We start from the raw sequence: 20,407 nt of genomic DNA on the forward strand, positions 1-20,407 counted from the left end.
GAGCGCCGCCTCTTTTGGAGGGGCAACCTTTCACGGCGGTTCAAGAACAAGGCCGTGCGCTCATACATCCACATTGCATCGCTCAGACAGAACCCCCTGCCCCTCCCCCCCCCCTCTTTTTTTTCTACTTGTTTGTGTAAGTAAAGACTCAAGGCGGAGTGAAGGAATGAGGATGGAATTGTGTGTGATTGGAGAATCCAAAGAAGAGAGAAGCAGTTGACAGCGTTGTGATGGCAGCGGCCTGGAAACAATTTGAAGGAGGTGGGAGGGAGGTAGGGATGAAATTAATACAAATTCTTCCCACCGCAGCCATGTGTCCTGGTTGACCTGAGCTGCCCTGGAACACCTTCTCCACCAAGTCACACCTTGGCCAAGAGAGTTTTTCCTCAGCGGGTTTGGTCGTCTGCAGAGTTGGCAGTGACTTATGAGGTGTGTCAGAAATGTTCCAGGACTGGCTTCTGGAAAAGACGCTTGTGTTTCATGAAGTGGTCTCTCCACTCCACATCACGGTATACTGGAGGGTTGCCAGGTTTATGTGCGTGACATAGACAAAATAATATTTTGTGGGAAAAAAAAACAAAAATAAATGGCAAATGAAAATGCAAACAGACAAGTCAAATCGAATATAGCCAAAGTAAAGTCGAATGTGCCACGAGTTTTAGCCATCTAAGTCAAACAGAACTGGTGACTTAATTCTGACTAGAGTCAAGAAATGTGACTCGAGTCCACCACCTCTGGAGTCACCTCAAGGATGACACGCCCGTGTTTGTAACTAATTCCATGTTCCGAAGGGAGAAAACGTCCGCTGAGTCAATCATGTCCGGCTCAGATTGTCAATGTTGTTGGGGCCCACATAAGGAATTTGGTTTCACACTTGGTCGGAGTGCTTTGTCACTTCACATCTCACCATGTATGCTCAAAGAAAGTTATCCGGTGGTCTACTCGCAGCTCTCCTGATAAGCTCTAACTGATCAAATGATAAAGGATTTGAAATGGATGCCTGTGTCAAGGTGTGAGAAATTGTTGCGAATCTTGATGTGGACAGAATCTGAAGAATAGACTTGTCAGTCAGTCAGTCGGTCAGTCGGTCGGTCAGTCAGTAAGTCGGTCAGTCTGTCGCGGACTGAAATATAAATGGCTGAATAGAATAAAAACCTTTCTGAAGTCCTCACCTCAAAGCTTTCCAGACCATCGCAAACACTGCTCGTCCATCATTTGTCCCGTTTATTAGTTTATCAAATACAAGGCAAAGACCACACAATCCTAAACGATGTGTTTCTGTCATCAAGGGACACCCTACTCCTTTCTGCGTGCTTGGCAATCATGACGGACCACAAGTAGGCCAATTACAGCTAATTTTTACAGAGAGACAAATTGATGACAGGGTTTTGTGGAAATAGCTGTCCCGATTTTCACCGTGCTTCTCTCATCACGGAATTAACTGAAGGAGGGAAAGCAGAGTGGAATACCATCAGATTTGGGGGACTCCAGTAACCTGACTTTAATTCTTGCCACAGTTGGGTGTTTTTTCTTAAAACTTGAACTCCCGCGTCAGATATAATGACTGAGCGATTGTAAGACTAGACTTATGACTTGTTTAACCAAAGGAATTATTTGACTTGTCTTCCTTTATTTGACCGATCGCTTATCAAACAGGAACCGAGCTTCATGTTGGTTGGTTATGCGTTTAAATGAGAAGACAAAAAAACTCCAGAAACTGGTAGGACCGTCAAAAATGTGATTACGAATGCGTTCACTAACACCAGTTAATGAGCGAGTTGTGGCTGAGCAGAATTTTATGACTTGACTTATGGCTTGCTTAACCCAAGTAATGACTTGCTTGAACTTTGCGGGGACTCGACTATACTGGTTTGATTTTTGTCAGAGTAACTCGGGACTTGCTTGAAAGTTGCGGTGTACTGTATGTGACTTACTCCTACCTCTCCCACACACGACGTGGATGGTAGCGCTAGTAAACGCAAGACTGTGTATGTGCGCGCGCACGATTCTAACCTGATGTTGAATGTTGTCCAAGACGCATCTGTAGTCGCTGCCGCTCCAGACCTGCAGGTGCTCCCTGCTGCCCCCGTCCGTGCCCCCCCCAGGAAAATGCTTTCAAGAGGGCTTGGGTTACCACAAAGCCGCATCGACATCTAAGAGATGCCAGGAATGCCCGTCTGCATCAAAGGAGCAACATTTGGACATTTTTATATCTACAATTAAACAAAAGGAAGGGAGCGGGTGCGAGAATAAAAAGTAATGGGGAGGAGGGTGAAAGAATGTGAACACCTGTTTTGGTAGATTCAGGAGCACAAAGAGTGATGGAATTGTTCTGATCTACCTCATATTATTTTCAAAATTAAACGGAAGGATCTCGCTGGTGTGGACAATCTAACATTGATGTTGAGTACAATATTTGCAAGTTAGGGTCAGAACAAGCAAGTGGCCCAGTAATAACCATTTCTGCCTCAAAGTTATGAGGCTCAGATATGGATGGATGGATAGCTCGCTATAGTGCTAGTTAGCTTGATAGCGAGCTACCTAGATAAGAAGGTTGCTAGATAAATGGCTGACAGACAGTTAGCTAGCTATCTAGGTAGAATAAATATAGTTTTAATTATGCAACATTACTTTGTACAAAGTGGATAGCTAGCTAGGTAGTGGGGAGTCAGTCGTGTAAAACGTCCCCATTTAACCCCAAATCTTTTGATCTATCTATTGATGTATTATAGAAAGCTTTTCCTGACTTTTTGTTTTTTCTTCTTTCTAGCAACTGGACCATGAAATAATCGCCTTCAATTTATTTTTTTTCATCTTGGAACATGGGCCATAGTGAATGAGGAGGGAGCTATGAACAGCTCAAAACTGCATAGAGTTTTAGCACAAAATTTAGGAAAAGAAAAAAAACGTCAATAAAAATCTATTACAAGATCTGGAATGTAGCGAGGCACTTTTTCAAGTCAACAGAGAGTCTGGTGGAAGCTGTTTGTTTAACGTTAGCTTGTGGACGTGATTTTATTAAACACTTCTGAACATAGACACATCCCAGTTAAAATAGGGTGTGCACACTTGTGCAATCACACTATTTCAGTTGTTTGTATTCATTTTTTCTTACCCTTTAAAAAGATGACAAACTTTTCAATTGAATGCTTGCGAAATGATTTATCTTGGGCTTATTTTTTCTTTAAATTACAAAACACAGCCATTCGAACAGGGGTGTGCAGACTTTTTATAAACACTCAGAAAGACTGTAGAGGCAAAAGAGGCCCGGGCACTTTAAGGGGCAGGTAAAAATATTGAACTTCTCACTCCAGTGGACTCCCAGAGTCAAATGGAGAACAGGCAGCATGTTTGGCGACACGTGAGGACGCTTGGAACATCGTGAGACGTTTGACGCCATCTGTGGAAAGAAGATTGTTCCCGATTGGACTCCAAAGTGCCAGGGTTTCAACAAGCGATTCTTTTGCCAGTGGAAGTCGGTTTTCTTTCGGGGGAACACCGCGTAAACCTTTGAGCCTCACACATTTCTCTGCAAGCGGGCCCGCTTTTGCTGGGCTGGGGAAAACAAGCTACAACGAGGCACGCTATGCATACTTTTGGATTTTTGGGGCTTGTAAAAATATTCGTTCCCTAGCTTCCAAGCCGTCCTGTACATTTCAGCCCCCCCCAGCCCAGTTTTATGAGGATTGAAAATTTTGGATGGGTTCAATATTTGGGGCGTGACTCCATACTATTGGCCAAGCTGGACCTAATGGGTTTCCCCTTTTTCATTCTCCCATTCACAAAGTTCCAAGGACTTCCCCACTACTTTCGGTGTGATTTGGGAACCTTTCAATCGGAACATTGCGTGGAACAGCGAGTACACTGGAAACAATCCTAGGCAACGCGGTGGTTCAGTACGGATTTTACTGCCGGTCCACCTGTCGTCGTCCGGGGTGGCTTGGAATCGATGTACTCAGAGTTGCAGTTAAAAACGCTCAACCATCTGGGTAATATCGCTAAAAGTTTGGCGGCTCACAGCTTTCATACGGGGGTTCCAAGGTTGTTTTTTTTACCCCCAAGGAAAATGGGAAGTAGAGTAATCACTAGTTTTTCACGCTTACTTGGTACCAAACCCACCTGTGAAAAGTTAAAAACTGCAAAGTAGGGGTAAATATCGTTTTATATTGTTTCATAGTTCCTTGTCGTCTTGCTGGGGATGCCGCATGATACCCTATAAATGCAGCTTCCCGCTACGGTACTGTACGAATCTATGGTGGTGTTTTTAAAATTTATTTATTTAAAAAAAACATATTTTTATTATATATTTTTATCTATTCATTTTATTCTTCATTGGTCCATGTCGTCCCGCTGCTGATGGCGCATTGCCTTCCCCCATAATATGCAGTACAGTACTGTACTAATAGATAGATAGACCATGACAGCATACATCTATCTATCTATCTATCTATCTATCTATCTATCTATCTATCTATCTATCTATCTATCTATCTATCTATCTATCTATCTATCTATCTATCTATCTATCTATCTATCTATCTATCTATCTATCTATCTATCTATCTATCTAATTTTGCTTAATTGGTCCGTGTCGTCGCACTAGGGATGGCGCATTAGTACGTAGCGATACGGCTTTTTTGGGGGTGGTTCCGGAAATCGGCGATTCACTGAATCAGCGATAGGCGAGCCTCGAAGTAGAGAGGGATTACTGTAATCTTGGCCACGGACCCGGGGGATTCAGGGTACCCCAGTTTGAAAACCAGTGGTGTAAATGACTACCACGGCTCGGTAACCAAGCAACGCACGCAAGATATAGAAGCCCATCAACGTGGCAAATAATGTGTTCATATTTTTATGGCGCATTAAACAGGAAGGAAGAAAAAAAAACAGTTGGGCCAGCGCTTTGATTGGCTGGCAACTTGCCGCGATTCAGCAAAGGCTTTTTTTTTTTTTTTATTGGAGGGCTTTTTGTGTAAGGGGGTCAAGAACCAGGAAGCGCCTTTAGACTCTAAATCTTCCTCATATAAAAGTGTAATCCCCAGATAATTACAGGTGGCTCGCTCTTACACGTGAGCTTTGGGAAGGCGGCGGCGGCGGCGGGGGGTTGCCGTGGAGCGCAAGGTCAACATGACCCCCGACCTCAAAGCACGGACGATAAAACACTAATCGGCTGAGGCAAGCGCACGCTGATAGTTTTATTTCTCTTGACGCGCTCGTCCCGTTAACCGAGGAAAGATAGCGCCGCCGGTCGCTTCATTAGGTACACGTTCGCAAGCTCATGAGATCCACTTCAAAAATGATTTATTTAATTTAAAAGCTTGCCATGGTAAAATGTAAATACAAAGCGGCATGCTTTACTGGTAACGTTTTGTTCACCGTCTGGACTACGAATGAAAAAATAAAACTTTCAGTGTAGGTCGTGGGTCGATTCTGAGGTCAGCGAGCAATAACTGAAGTGCAATATTTCAGAAAACAAATTGAATCAATAAACTTGGATGTGGGGGAACAATATGTGTGGAGAGGAGGGGGGGGGGCGCAGGGGTGTGAGTATACCTTAAAAAGACCGGAGGCCAAATGAAATTGAGCCTAATTCCCTGGAATGCCGCTTCCGTCTGGACACGTCGATAAAAATAAAGCTTATTGTGATAGCGGGGGCTCGACCCGCAGGTAGAGTAATGAAAAGAAAACTGGCAGCCCTCCCAGCGGGGAAAACATAGAACCCTTCACCCTGCTTACAATAACCCGTATGAATTGGTACCTACAAAAATATGCAACATTCCGAAACTCTCCCTAATGTGCTGCTTACATTTGCGTATGATTTTTGAAGTTGTCGTGAGAACGCTTGCACGACGTCCATTCCGCCGGACTAGCCAGAAGAATGTAAGCATATTGGAATTACGGCACAATAAACACATCACATACGGGCTTTAAGAGTTGTGTAATTGTGTAGTAGAGGCGTTTAGTTGCGCAGATACAGTTATTAAAACAATAAACCGACCGGAGAAATATACTGGCTGATGTGAAATCATGCATTGAGATGAAAGAACAAAACATTTTTAAGAATCAATGAATAAAATTGTCTGTCAATGTCAAAGAGAAATGAAAAAGAGAAAAATTATGTTGGATTCAGATGGAACAAAATGGTAACAGACGCAGAAACGTCCTGTAAATAAATTCCTTTGATTTTTTTTTTTCATGCTCCTGCCTCATCACTTGTCACTCGGCGGAATTCCATGGGCTCAAATCATTACTGTTTCATTGGCCCGAAGATTAATAAAAAGGTTTACCCGTGACCCTCGTGAGGATAAGTAGCAAAGAAAATGGATGGATGGATAGTAGTTTAAAGGTTACTGCGACAAGTAAGTCTACGAGTTTTATGTTTCTAGCATTACGATGAGCAGATTTAAAATTGTTTAAAATGTTCATGTAATTGCTTTTATGTTTAGTTTGACGGTCAAGAAAAACAAACAAAAAAAAATTTGCCAGCAAGTCAAGACTGAAAATCAGCCGAGCAATGGCTTGAAAGTCGGGTCGTGCGGAGGTACAGCACCACCGTGTACTGCAGCTAAACAAGTAGAATTACTCGCGTGCAGTGCGGTGTCAGGTCAGAAGCTGTCAAGACAAACACGGCAAATAGCAAGAGAGAGGAATCGTCACGCCGGGCCCGAAGCCGAGGAGGAGACGGACGTGAGAAAGCAGCTGCGAGAGACGTTGAAGTCTTGGCACACGCGTGGCAGAAAAACAGCCGTGGACCACTTTGGGGGGCTGACAGGAAGCCATCACATGCTGACTCTGGGGAACCCGCAAGATCTCACCTCCAGACCTCGATGCTGCACACTTTGGAAGTGTACACAGCTGCAACCTCGAGCAAATACGGAAGATTTATTTACTTCTGGCGAGGAAGTATTCCCTGCGCAGAAAATAAAGCTAATTTTAGATTTTGGCTACAGCTCGCGGAATCCGTCATCAGGCTGCGCAGGTGTACTCTGGCTTGTCGGTAACTTCAGTGAATATTCTAGCAAACGCTGAATAAATCAGGCAAGGAATCTCTTTCAGATCATCCGAATCTGCAGATAACAGTTTACGACCCGTACACCGGGGGTCAAAAGTCAGGAATCAGTCCGAGTCCACGGCAGGCGTCACAGGGCGCTGCTGCAAAGTGCTGACCGCAGCGCTGATTGGAGGTTTGGTGGTACTCGCGTCGGAGCTCAACACCTCCGGATGGAGCCGCGGAACGCAAACCAACATGTGTGAAAGATGAATAAATAAAGAAGCAAGATGGAGGGAGACGCTTTCAAGACCTGCCAGAAGGCTTTGGGTTCATCATTCAGGTCGCTAATTGCAGCGTTAACGCTATAGCTAGCCAAAAGTGTAGATTCCACACAAATCCGCTTGGTGTGACATCTGGACCTATTTAGATAAACAATAAACTAATATTCTATTTAATGGTTGACGACAGGTGGATGCACAGGTTTACTGTCCATTCTGCCATCTAGTGGAAGTGCATTTAATTGTTTTGCCCGTCACGACACGTCATTGGCATTGATCGACTTTTTTTTTTTTTTTTGGGTCACAGACAATTTTTTAGACAAATTTCACTATTAGGAATAAGCAGCAGCTATTAGTAAGCTAAATACGTTCAGGGGACTCGAGTCACATGACTGGAATTGAATTTAATTTTCAGATTTGGGATTTGCGAAGCTCCTGCAAAACTACTCAATGATTTAAATTGATGTTAATTTGGTATTCATAAAACATGATTTATGATTACACTTAATCGACATAACTTGATAAGTATTGCGCGTTCACATTTTTTTTAACCTAATAGCAGTTGCCTCATCATATTTGAACATTCAGATTTATTTTTAAGTTAGATATGACCTAAATATTTATGCTATTTAGGTCAGATATGTTATTTTTATGTAGTATGTGCAAAACTGGCAAACCACTAGTGCGCTACAATGCTAAGTGCACAGATCATTTCATAAAACAATCACCGAGGGAACGCCGAAGATTAATATTTCGACACAAGCATTATGTTTTTGATAAAGCTGGAAAAAAACACAACAACATAATAAAAAGGTGCAAGTTTTGCAACTCAACGATAAGACACACAACAGCCGCATTTTGTCACAATAAAACCCACAAAGACAGGCGAGCTCCATTAAACGTGACAGTTCATCTAACCGAAAGCTGCTCAAAAATGAACCGAGCACCATTTTGAAAAACTCGATATGACATCTTCATAACCTCCGTCATTGTCCCTTCTAAAACCCGTCTCGCTTTTGTTCACAGTCTCAGTTGATGCGTGTTTATGGAGACCACCGAGCTGTTAACAATTGCCATTTTCGAAAACGACTCGCGCGCACTCGCACTTTACGAGGACGCTGGGATTCATCAACGCCAGGCAGCGAATATGCGAGTGAAGCAAACAACCATTAATCAGACAAAAGAGCTCTTCTCGCCCGATGACCTCTCCCGGGGAATCAAATGAAAGAACGGCGGGGACCGAGAACCACAGCGCACTTGTGTTGTGGTCTGAGCGCCACATTCCAACCACAGCTATCGCGCAAGTGACTAGACACACACAAAAAATAAAAATAAAACAATGTTCATGATCTTGGTTTTACAACTGCACTGTATTATAAAGCGATATGGTTCTAATATCTGTCACGCTGCTACGATAATAAATTCCTCCCGATTGGATCCATTACAGTTCTGTCACGACTGCAACTACAAACGCGTTCGGATGCGTACCGTAATTTCCGGCCGATAAGCCGTGACTTTTTTCACACGCTTTCAACCCTGCGGTTTATGCGGTGATGCGGCTAATTTGTGCATTTTTTTTCTAACGGCCGCAAGGGTGCACTTGAGCGGAAAAGGTAAGAGTGTGGCTGGGGGAATATTTGTGCCGAGGAAGTGACTTTTACCCGTATGTTTTTTTCTTTTTTAACTGGCCCTGGTAGCGCTGTATCAGCGTGTTGCTGCTGTGTTACTGCCGCGTCTCAGTGATTTTTTTTTACCAGTATGTTTTTTTTATTAACCGGCCCTGTTCGCGCCGTGCTAGCATGTTTCTGCTGTGTTACTGCCACGTCTCAGTAATTTAGGTATGTTTTTTTTAACTGACTCTGCTAGTGCTATGCTGCCGTACTGCTACTGTGCAGCTGCCGCGGCTGTTTTTTTTTTTTTTTTAACCGGTATGTTTTTTTTTTTTTTAAACCAGCCCCGTTCATTTTAACCTGTTGTCGCTATGTTAAGCTAAGCTAAGCTAAGCTAAGGTATTAAAACTTTGAAAACTCTGTGTACCATCTTTCTTTGTAAATATCTCATGTTTCAATCTGGGCACTTGCGGCTTTTACACAGGTGCGGCTTATGTATGTACTTCATGGTATTTCCTTTACAAATTTATTGGGTGACTCTTACAAGCCGGTGCGCTCTGCAGGCCGGAAATTATGGTAATTGTACCGAACAATTTAACCTGATGGGAGCGTGTCCGCTTTAAAACCGTCCGAACCGCCGAATCCAAACTTTCCTTGGTGGAGGTAAATATGTCAGCCTCACAACTGCAACGACATCATCAATATTTAGCTCAATGGACTGTGCGTACAAAATACCAAAACAAAATGCTATTACCTTTGTGAAAGCAACATTTTTTTTGATCAGATGTGCAGCATTTGTACCTAAAGTCCGATGGGTGTCTTTTGACAGCGGAAAACGAGTAAAGAGCAACGATCTGCATCGTAAAAACAGATTTAAACAGCCTCACTTGAATATTATGATGTATGTCAAACATTCAAGGATGCGCAGTTAATCTTCCCAGATGTACAGTGCACGAGGTACAAAAGGTTTCAGGTCAACTTCTCGATGGATTTTGCAGTGCGTTTGCATGCTGAGGTACCTTGCCTCATAAATAAATAAAATACTTGGTGCTTGCTTAAAACCTGGAGGGTGAGGACTTACTTTGGACTTCCACATGTGGCTTACCCGCACCTCACTCAGCATTTGGTACCAAAGCGCCGAGGTTCTGTTGCCAGTAAATAAACGGGATGGCTCACATGCTGCCAGGGGTTGTTCTGCCTGGGCTCGAGCTTGGCGTGAGAGTTCGCTGCACAGGAAACAGAAGCAGAGTGCAGGAAGTCAAGTTTCCGCAGATTTTACTGCTCGGGTTCTGTTTGGCCCGCGAAGCCGTGACATACCTTCTTTGGAATGCGTTATTAAAAAATGACTGGTTCCCAACGTTTATTGCTCAGTAGTTCTGCCATGTAGAGCGGTAATTTGGCACCGTCGGACCAGTTGGCACGCCGCAGTCCCTCCCGCACATAAAGCTCCTCTATAAGTCCGAAAAGCAGCGTGCCAGCCGGGTCTTTTACCGGCCAACCGGTTTCAGCCGCCGAGTGGCACCTGTCATCAGAGCGTGCGCTCGCTGGACGCCGAGGTGGGTTTATTTGGTTTGATACGTGGCTCTGGCGCCCGTATTTTCACAGGTGCGGCTGTTGTTGAAACTAGAAGCCCGAGTCGCGTTTCGTTGCCCGGCTGACACAAGGAGTTCGCTTGTCCGCGACTTCTCCCCCGGAGGACACGAGGAGGGAGACTGGCCCTCGGCTCCCTTAGAAAGTCTTCCGCCGCCTCTCTTAAGACCGCAAAGCAGCTCTCACGCATTCCGAGCGTTCGTACAAAACGCAGCCAAATGCGCTTTTGGCCGCAAATGACCAAAGAAGAACGGATAGTTCTCGTCAAGTCCGTTGAGCTTCAGATTTCAAGTCATTACGCGAGTGACAAGTCATTTCATCTTGATCAGTCACAGCTATATTTACATAACTGACATGAAGTTCATGTTTGATCCGCTGTGGGAGAGCTAAATTATGGCGCGAACGTCGCTTTAACTGTTTTTGTAGGTTTTATAATTGGCAGATGAGTTTAAATGTTGCGCCACTCGTGTTCTTGATACTGCTCGTCGATCCGATTTCCGACCGAATACTCTGTCGATCTTTTGCAGCCACCCACAGGGTAGGCTAGTATGGTTTCTCGGACAGATTTTTTAACTCAGCAAAAAATTAAAAATGAATTAGACAGCTCTGTACTTCAAATTAAGGGTAAAGATCTCTAACTGTTTGTCTAATACGCGGGTAAGTTCATGGCTTAGCTTGGGAAAGCATCCCAAACGTCTTGTGATCATCCTCACCGAGTTGTCGGGTAAGTTGACCACCTCTCCTATATTTTTTTTAGTCGATTAAACCTGAAAAACACACACAAACAAAGGAACAAAACCGACAGAGATGCGCATTGAGTGAGCTGGGCGTGTTTCCTTGGGTAGGCCCGTGGACCGAAATGTGACTTCATTCAAATCTCGCTAGCGGTTTGTTTGGCTGTCATTACGTGTGTTACCACACCCGCACAAGCGCACTTTTCACCTTCATGCTCCGGCTAAAAGACACCTCACACATAATACAACATAATAAGTGAGTTATTAGTGCTGTGTTTAGTGTGTGTCCACATTTTAAAGTGTGATTATCGTGGCTTACCTCTGAATTCAGCGAGCGCAGAGCATGATATCCAGGATTTGGGTTGTCGATCCTGGTAGAAACAAAACGAGCACTGGGAGAACACAACTTGTGGAGAAAAACCATTAGAGGGACTCCAAGTAAAATTGCGGTAAACTCGTCTTTTAAATTCACGGCGTTAAGCCGTAAATGTCACTAATTCCCGGTGTTCAGTTGTTTAGCACCACGCGTGTCAGCCCGAGCTTTTCAGCGTTCGGATGAGAAGCACCGCAGGACTGCGTCAAGGATCTAAAACCGTAGCATGACGTCGACTAGATTTGCAAACATCAACACCACAATTCCCTGTCGGCGTTAGGAAAGCTTTCTGGTCTTTCTCTGGAGAAGAAGCCGGTGAAGAAAAGTTGAATTGGAAGAAGTGGATACCTTTTGTTGCCGGGCCTGACGACGTTGACGCGGAACTGGAAAGGTCTCGGTGGACAAGTGGAGCTAGATGAAAGCCCGGTCAAAGGAAAAACTCACGAGCGTTCACTTTCCCCCCCGACTCATGTCCGTCCTGTCATGTGGTCTCCATTTTTCACTTGCTCACTTTCTCATGGCTTTTTTTTTTTTTAATTTAGTTTCCCCCCACCTGAACCCTTGCCACCCTCGCCGGCGCTGACCTTGCCGAGCTGTCCGTCTGCGCAGATAAGTAGCCATCACCTCACCTTTCACACGACATCACATGGTAGCAATCAGAGCGGTCTTCGGCAGACAAATTAGGGAGGTTAATGCGGACCGGAGATCGGCGCAAAAGGTGGGGAAGCTGGCGCTTAAACGCCTACAGATGGGCTTTGAAGAGGACGGGGTCAGAACGGCACGGTATGATACAGTAGGGTCTGGCCTGCGAGGTCAAATGTGGCCTTCTACGCGGATGTGTGCTCGAACTCGGAGGGTTTAATTCAGGAAAAATAATATCTGTTTACCCGGTGACTACAAATTGTCCGAGTGTTTCCGAGCAGACCGGGAGGGTTGTTGCTGCCTTGAGTTGTAAATAAAAGGTTGTGAAATACAAATTGCCGTCTGTGGAATCCTTTTCCACAATCCAACGCAAAGTTCCGAATGCTATCCACTCGATAACGAAAGCGAGACACGTAATATAATTCACGAAAGACCCCCAGGTACGAAACGGACGGCCCGCCGCTGCCAAGCGGGACGCCCGCCAGCAGCGATGGACGGATTCGGGTGTCGCTGTCGTGCATCCTGGAATCTACTTCCGCCAAAGGGAAATATGTAAGCACGACACGGACGTGCGAGGAGAGGTGCGTCTGTTGTCACGCACGTCGGCGTCCGCGGGGGAGTTTTGTCTCCTCGCGCGACAGCTGCTTTCACTCACGGCGAAGACACGCGGCCCAAAGAAACCGAGAGCCCCGGATCAGACCTTCGAGCGCTGAATATTTATGATGCGGCCCGACAAAAAAGATTTCTTGCCACATTTTCCGCGGTTTCCAAACGGGAGGGGCGGCGATGTGTGTGTGTGTGTGTGTGTGTGGTGAACCACACGCGTATACAAACACACACGCGCTCTCTGAGGTATCCGCATATTCGCACATGGCAGACACCACTCCCTGGGAAAGAACAAAAAAAAACAGAAGAATAAAGAAATAAAGCAAGGCGGAGGTGGGGGGGGGGGTAACCGTGAGCAGCCTACGCACACGCACGCACGCACGTAGACTTACACACAATAGACCTTATGCTAGAAAAGGCTGTTGAACTTTAAAGCCGAGTGGTAATGAGGCTCCATTTAAAGCCAACGAAGCCGCGCTGGCAGCTTATGAAAGCACGTTCGGCAAGCGCTGGAAGAAGAATGCGGAGAAGAATGGGCCCGTCTTTGGCCACTTTTCCAAAGCCTCAAAACAGCGCGCCGCTTTCCAGAAACCGGCTCGGCTGCACTGTGTCGCCCTCAAAGAAACACACTAACTCCCACTTCCTGAGCTTTCGTATAAATCACCGGACCGCATTTTGCCATTAGGTTTCACTTTGCCCATTAAAAAAAAAAAAAAGACATCAATGCCACGTTTCAAACGCTTGGCAGTGATGGTTTTCATACTTTTCTAGTTGAGGGTCGTATGGCAAAAATAAAAAAAGGAATATTTGATCTAATTGGTCCCAAAATTAATTTTTTATTCACTACAACAACAAAAATCAGCACCAGCCTGTCAGTAGATGGCGCTGGGGTGCTGCCCCACCACTGCCGGTAATCACCACTTCGCCACCGCACAAGATCGTCATTATTTCAACTTTATTTACGTTTTGTAACATTTTTCTTTTGTGCATAGCCGGGGTTTCATTTGCCTGCGGCTCTGACGACGAAAGATGCAGGACATTGGCGTGCGTGCCAAGCTGGGGCACGGCCAGGAATTTGGGGGCCCCTGTGGGGAAAAAAAAAAAAAAAAACCTTCAATGCCGCGAGTGGGGAACACTATTTTCAAGGACCCTTGGAATTTTCATCACTTTTCTCCCCCTTCTGCCAAGTATGTATTCACATTTTCGTGCGTTCAGATAATTAGTTCCAGAGTGACATCAGCGTCTGGGACAGCGGCAATCGCTCTCGACCAAGAGCTAGCGCCGCTCGCGGAAAGCCGACCCTGTGAGAAATATTGCAGCCGACAGGCGGATCTATTTTTTTTCCGCGGCGCAAAGATGTAAAGTGCAGGCGGAAGAAAGATGCTAGCATCGATTTTTCAATGGGGCGGGGTTTCGCGTAATTAGCGGACATGCGTGCACCGTTTAAGAGCACAGAAGAAACAATATGAGCGTTCATCTGAGATGTTACGCTGTGGCGACCCCTAAAAACGGGACAAGCCGAAAGAAACTTACTATTCGAGATCACAGGTATCAAACTCGGGGCTCAGGGGCCGGATCTGGCCCACTACATGATTTTATGTGGCCGCGAAGGCAAATCATCGTGTCGCTTCCATGATTCTTGTTCAAATCTGCACCAAAATCTCAAATTGTCATATCATAAATGATGATGTTGAGATATTGTGAGCATTTTTGTGTTACTGCACATCAACAATGGATGAAAAATCCAAAGGAGTGACGATTCCAAAACTAGTTCAAATATGGCGTGCTTATGAACCCTTTTTCTTGGTGTCTCAAATTTTGAATGTATTGTCTCAGCCGGTAAAGCGTTGGCCTCACAGTTCCGAGGACCCGGGATCGATCCCGGCCCCGCCTGTGTGGTGTTTGCATGTTCTCCCCGTGCCTGCGGGGGCACTCCGGTTTCCCAAAAACATGCAACATGAATTGGACACTCTAAATTGCCCCTAGGTGTGATTGTGAGTGCGGCTGTTTGTCTCAATGTGCCCTGCGATTGGCTGCCGACCAGTTCAGGGTGTAACCCGCCTCCTCCCCGTTGACAGCCGGGATAGGCTCCAGCACTCCCCGCGACCCTCATGAGGATAAGCGTCAAAGAAAATGGATGGATGGATCTCTTTGTCCCTGAACAGCACAAATACTGAATCCATGCAGGTTCTATCTGTCCAATCTCTCTCGCAATCCCTTCCTGTCACTGTCTCCTCTCATTGGACCATAAAGCGTCGTCCATTAAGTTAAAAATGTCGACGGGGTTAAAGAAGCTGGCACGGCGAGTAGATGGCAGGCAGGATGTCCAAGACGGGTGCGTTTGATGCTGAAAGTATACAAACATCCAGACAAGACTTGGTAGCTCAGGCCAAAGGGGGGGGGGGGTGGGGGGGGGGGATTTGAATGATAAATGGTTGCTTCCAGCCAGAGCAGGATTTTGTTTGGATAGAAATTGGGAATTTGGGGAGTGACGACCATGTAGGTGACAGAATGAAATACAAGGGGGTATAAAAAAGAAAAAATCTGCTTTGGACCAGGATTTGATTGGAGGCTTAGGTTTCGTCCGAGGTGAAGCACACTGGTGTGCCTCAAAGTTTATTTACAGAGCTTTTGGTCTTGCTCCGTTCACAGACGAAGGGAGCGAGTCTATCCCTCATTTCCAACCCGTCGAGTGGAAACACGCTGGATCGCCGCAGCCCGCTATTAAGGAGACACACCATCAACAAAAGCTCATAACTAATAATTTATTTTTTGTATCATTTAAATGAAAAACTCAGTGGTTCGTTGCCTGAAAGGTGGTGGTGGTGTTTTTTTTTTTGGGGGGGGGGGTACAAGGAAGACTTGGTTATACAAGTGAGGATCAGGGTATGCACCAAAACAAAAGGCCGCGGATACTTCATGGAGTGAGCGAGCCACCGTTCCAGACATTCACAGAGGGGCGTGGGGTCCATTCCCGTTTGGACTTCGCCGTGTCACATACTACTTCGTCATCTTTACGCCCAGAGTTATTTACAATAGGGCGCTTGTCGTAGAAGCTGAAAGGAATACATTCTGCGTACCACGTGAAACACATCTCCGGGCGGCCCCGACAAAAGCACGTGTTTCTGTTTTCGGCCATCGCGTTAACGTCATCGTTTTTTTTTTTTTTGTACAATACACGGACGCCGGTCATCAGGTGACGCAACAGAAAACGGCAGCCCGCTGCATATTTACACCGTGACAAGTGGGTAAAACGGGAGGAAAAACATGGAGGATATGTTCTCCGGCACACTTGCACAAATCTGCTTTCAGAAGATATTATTGCCCTTTTCGCCCTTGCCCTTTGAATTATTGTGGTTGTAGTTTGGAGTGCTTAAGAAATAAATCAAATATCTAATATTTAGATGCTAATCCTCCAATTATTTGCGATAGTGTGAAAAGCCTGGGTGTCAAACTCCGGGGATGCTCCATTATTTTATGTCTCACTAAAACAAATTCAGTGTCTCCATCATAGTTCTTGAACTTTTGGTTTTTGCATCTTTCTTCACTTAAAGCGGTTTTACATGCATTTATTTTTGCCAAAACATTTTTTTTATTGAACACAAATTGGATAATAGTTAAGTACTATATATGTTTTTTTTTCAAATCTATGAATACGAGTAATATTTTGCATATTTCAGAATCAGAATAAGAATCAGCTTTATTGGCCAGGTGTGTAAAAACACACAAGGAATTTTTCTTCGGCAGGCGGACTTCTGATTTAAAATCACACTATAAATTAATATAATATACAGAATTTTGTAACAGTCTGGCTTAAATTCTCCAATGTCCAAACAGTGTACAGATGATATTTTAGGTAACATTTTAAGACTGCATTAAATATTTTTCCACAAATGAGTAACAGTGATCTGTCAGTTTAAAACAAACAAACAAAGTTAATTTTAAATCTGATAGGTTTTTTGAATGCATTGGTTGAGGCACACGATTTTCTTTCTCGGACCACATAAAATGATGTGGGGGGGGGGGGGGGATCTGACCCCCAGGGGCTTTGAGTTTGTCACCTGTACATTAGATTGTGCAAGTGTACCGGCTGTAATGTTGCGGGTCGGGAGGACACATACAAAATACCTTCAAAAGCGTCTAATTGGAGCACAAAAAGCAATGAGGGTCGCAGGGCGTGATGTGCAAATCACTTGTTTACTCGTTTTGAATAATTAGACACACACAGACACACAAACGTATTCTCACACACGTACACACACCTGCGTATGCTATAAAAAGCTAGCGGCGGAAGAAACAAAGGAAAAGCACGAAAGGGGCTGGCTTCTATTGCCAAGCTTTGGGCCTTGTTAATGAAAAACAACGGGGCGGCTCTCCCTATGAGGCTCACTAAAAAGACCCGAAAACATCTGGCGCGCTCTTATCTTTGCGTCAACGTTCAGGGTGGGCACGTGAGCGAGAGCCAAAGAGACGAGAGGAGGGATGCCAAAATATGGCATGCTGATATTGTTGCGAAATGAGCTCCAGATACGGACTCAAACAGCTCAGCTGAACCGGTTCTTAGTGGAAATACAAACAAAGTCACTGTTTGTATGAAACTATGATTTCAGTGGAACCTCCGAAACTTGACACAAAACATCACATGTTGACTTCGGGTCAATGACCATCTAAAGAATTAACTCCACGATCATTTTTTTTTTAGCTTTTTCACCTTTTTTGTGTGTGATAATTTGTATTACCACATTATAGATGTGAAAAGATGATTAGTGAAAATATCCAAGGACTGAAAACTACCCCGTATTGAATCGTGGTGAAATATTGTTGAAATGTTCTTAACGATTTCAGTCTTTGATTGCTTTGGGCATGGCTAAAATGGCGCAATTGCGAATTACTTGCAGATAGCTAGCTAGCTAGCTATGCTAACACACCCCCCAAAAAAATCCTCTTTCCTAAATGGGGTAACTTACAGAACAGGTCAGTGTCATGATTCCCAAGCAAGGACGTGACGCTGAGGATGCCTGTTAGCTCGCTAGCCTGTTAGCTCGCTAGCTAGCTTCTGGCTACTGCCTCATTTTTCAGGCTATCTTTCATCCACTGGAGGCTTTAAGCAGATACATTTCTTTCTGGCTCAAACAAATAGGGATGTATATGCATTAAGCAAGTTGCATGACCCATCTAAAAAAAAATCTATCCTAAGATATAGAATTCTACAGAATTTGTACAGAAAAACTTGTTCTATAGAACTTTGGCTGTGATTTTCTTTAGAATTTCTACAGAACTATTGGACTTGGGTCCTAAAGTTCTATAGTTCTTTAGAAATTCTTTAGAAATGTTCTATAGAAAATCTTTAGCAGGGGAAGCCTCATTTTCATACTTGGTAACTTGATTACCCATCAATAACATTTGGCGCCGTTGTTATAAACATTCTTCTCTTTGCTTTGCCAAATTTAGAAGACATTTACTGCCACGTTACAGCAACTTAATCTCGTCTTTACCCTTGTCTGAGATGGAAAAAAATGCTACCTAAAACATTGTTTGGACAGATGAATAAAATTTTGAGAACTGATTCCTTCACGTTATCTGATATTTCCTATGTGGAGGTTCCACTGTAACTTATTTTGGTTACGTAGGTTTTTTGGGATCAAACATTGAGAAGCAAAGTTCCACTAAATGGACATTCTTAGGGCAAGCTAACACAATCAATACATTGGAGTGAGTCCTTCACAGTTTGACGTACATTCTCGGGGAGGAAAAGGAGCGCTTACAAGTGCGGAGTACAGTGCGCCACTCAGGAGATTTGGCAACCTCCACTTGCGCTGTCACTTATCTAAGACACTCAATACACAACATGCAAAAATGGCTAGGGGGTGGTGGGGGCGAGCGCTCGGCTGATACGACGCAGAGGAGAGAGTCTTTTGGAAGAAGGACAAGCCAAACACGCAGCCTCGGCCGCAGCCAAACAACCGCAAACTTTCAAGACATGCCTGTCAGCGCGGACCTCAGATTCAAACTTTTGTTTATCTTATGCTGTAGACTGCAACGTGTTTTTCAAAATGAAAGGCGGATCAAAAGCTGGAGAGCTACCAGACGTTTTATTTTCAAATCTGACTTTTATAGTCTCTTAATTCAATTTAAAAAAAAAAAAAAACACCGCGCTCATTCGGCAAAGGATGACGGGAAGCTCGACGGACTGGCGTAAACCACGAACATTCAAACACGACCAAACACACGAGGAAGGAATTGCGATAGTCTCATGTCACAATACTGCACGCTCTCGGTGAACGCTGAAAACGTTCCGGCCTCGTTCGTTCAGACTAAATAGTCAGCTCGTTGGGCCCACTTTTTACGAAATTGAAGTTTGACAGTCGCGCGGCGCATCAGAAAGGAATCCGCTCAAGATTACCGTCGAGTGGCGTTCTTCTGAAATACCAACCAGTTGGACAACCGGTTCCTGCCAAAGCAAAGTGTCATGCACGTTAAAACTCCCATGAGAGGGTCCAGCTAGGGAGGGGTTGCGAAAATACCCTCAGAAATGTGACCCACGCATGCCAACAGAATGCTCAGATGCTATGACTAGACTATATTGTTGGAGAAGAAAATAAGCAGTGAGCTTGCGTGAGTCCAGTCTTGTGGCAGCAGCAAGTTTGTTGTGGAAAATTCCAGAGTGTCTCTTTAAAAAAAAATCTTGATTCAAAGAAGTTCCTGCAGATGTCTGGTCCCAAAAAGAGTTGAACACCCCCACTGTGACTGGAGATGAGTTCTTGGGCTTCATTGCTGCTTGTAGAAATCCTTTGGGAAGACCGTTTGAAGGAGTTCTGGTGGGAAACAGAGCGGTCGGTTGGTGTCAAAGTCATCAGGGAGGGTGGGAACGGTCTGCTTTTGTCTACACTTCATACCCTTTTTAACGGTCCCTTTTTAAGGCAAACCATAGGACGAGAAAGACGAGACAATACAAAAAAAAAAAAAAATCAAAAGGACAATAATTATACATTATAGACAAAATGTGGTCCTTAAAACTGGTAGGGTACATGCAGTCTTGGTAATGTGCAGCGTTCCCGTGATTGAGGGGACTGGGTCAGGGTTCATGGAGGTGGACGAAGAGGTAGGTTCCTGCGGCACCACCCGTCCCCAATCACGCTTTGCCGCACTTCCCCTTCTTCTCTTTGCGCTGGAACTTCCTCAGTCGTCTCGTCCAAACGTCCCTCCACTGGATCACCAGGCTGTTCTTATCGGCAAGCAGGCCCGCTCGTTCTGGCCCTGGGTTTGAAGTTCCCCCGCCGGGTCCCACCCCGGGCCCCGCCCCCGGGCCCGTCCCGCCGTCACTGCCGCCCATGACCAGGAAGCGCTTGCTCATCTGGATCTTGGGACACTTGCAGGCCAGGTCCTTCATGTGCACCCACAGGATGTTGTCCCCCCGCTTCAAGGGCTCCCCGCGGCTCTTGTATACCGACATGACGTTGACGGAAAATTTGGCCCAGTCACCGACCGTCTCCATGTCCAGCACGTTCACTTGCACCGCTGAGGACACATTCGACAACGACCTCAGGTCAAACGATACCACTGCTCCATCACATTATGATATT

The 20,407-nt window shown here is 45.0% G+C and overlaps 1 protein-coding gene and 1 long non-coding RNA gene across 8 annotated transcripts in view; both read right to left on the minus strand.

Annotated features, from left to right (window-relative positions):
* LOC133495476 (uncharacterized) overlaps positions 1 to 13,089 on the minus strand; it is a 33,202-nt gene extending 20,113 nt beyond the window's left edge. For 4 of the 7 annotated variants that reach the window (XR_009793586.1, XR_009793587.1, XR_009793585.1 and 1 more), the window contains exons 1-3: positions 10,197 to 13,089; positions 9,961 to 10,105; positions 2,014 to 3,400 (exon numbers count right to left, since the gene is read on the minus strand). This is a non-coding gene — a long non-coding RNA (uncharacterized LOC133495476). The remainder of the gene's footprint in view (positions 1 to 2,013; positions 3,401 to 9,960; positions 10,106 to 10,196) is intronic. The other 3 variants (XR_009793584.1, XR_009793583.1, XR_009793582.1) reach the window with 3 other exon arrangements.
* A 2,545-nt stretch (positions 13,090 to 15,634) lies between these two features.
* ntn2 (netrin 2) overlaps positions 15,635 to 20,407 on the minus strand; it is a 42,085-nt gene continuing 37,312 nt past the window's right edge. Inside the window, exon 7 of the mRNA XM_061811019.1 lies at positions 15,635 to 20,342. Coding sequence (XP_061667003.1) covers positions 19,957 to 20,342 — 386 coding nt within the window. The 3' untranslated portion in view covers positions 15,635 to 19,956. The remainder of the gene's footprint in view (positions 20,343 to 20,407) is intronic.

This window comes from Syngnathoides biaculeatus, chromosome 22 (assembly GCF_019802595.1).
Source record: "Syngnathoides biaculeatus isolate LvHL_M chromosome 22, ASM1980259v1, whole genome shotgun sequence".
NCBI classification, from domain to species: Eukaryota; Metazoa; Chordata; class Actinopteri; order Syngnathiformes; family Syngnathidae; genus Syngnathoides; species Syngnathoides biaculeatus.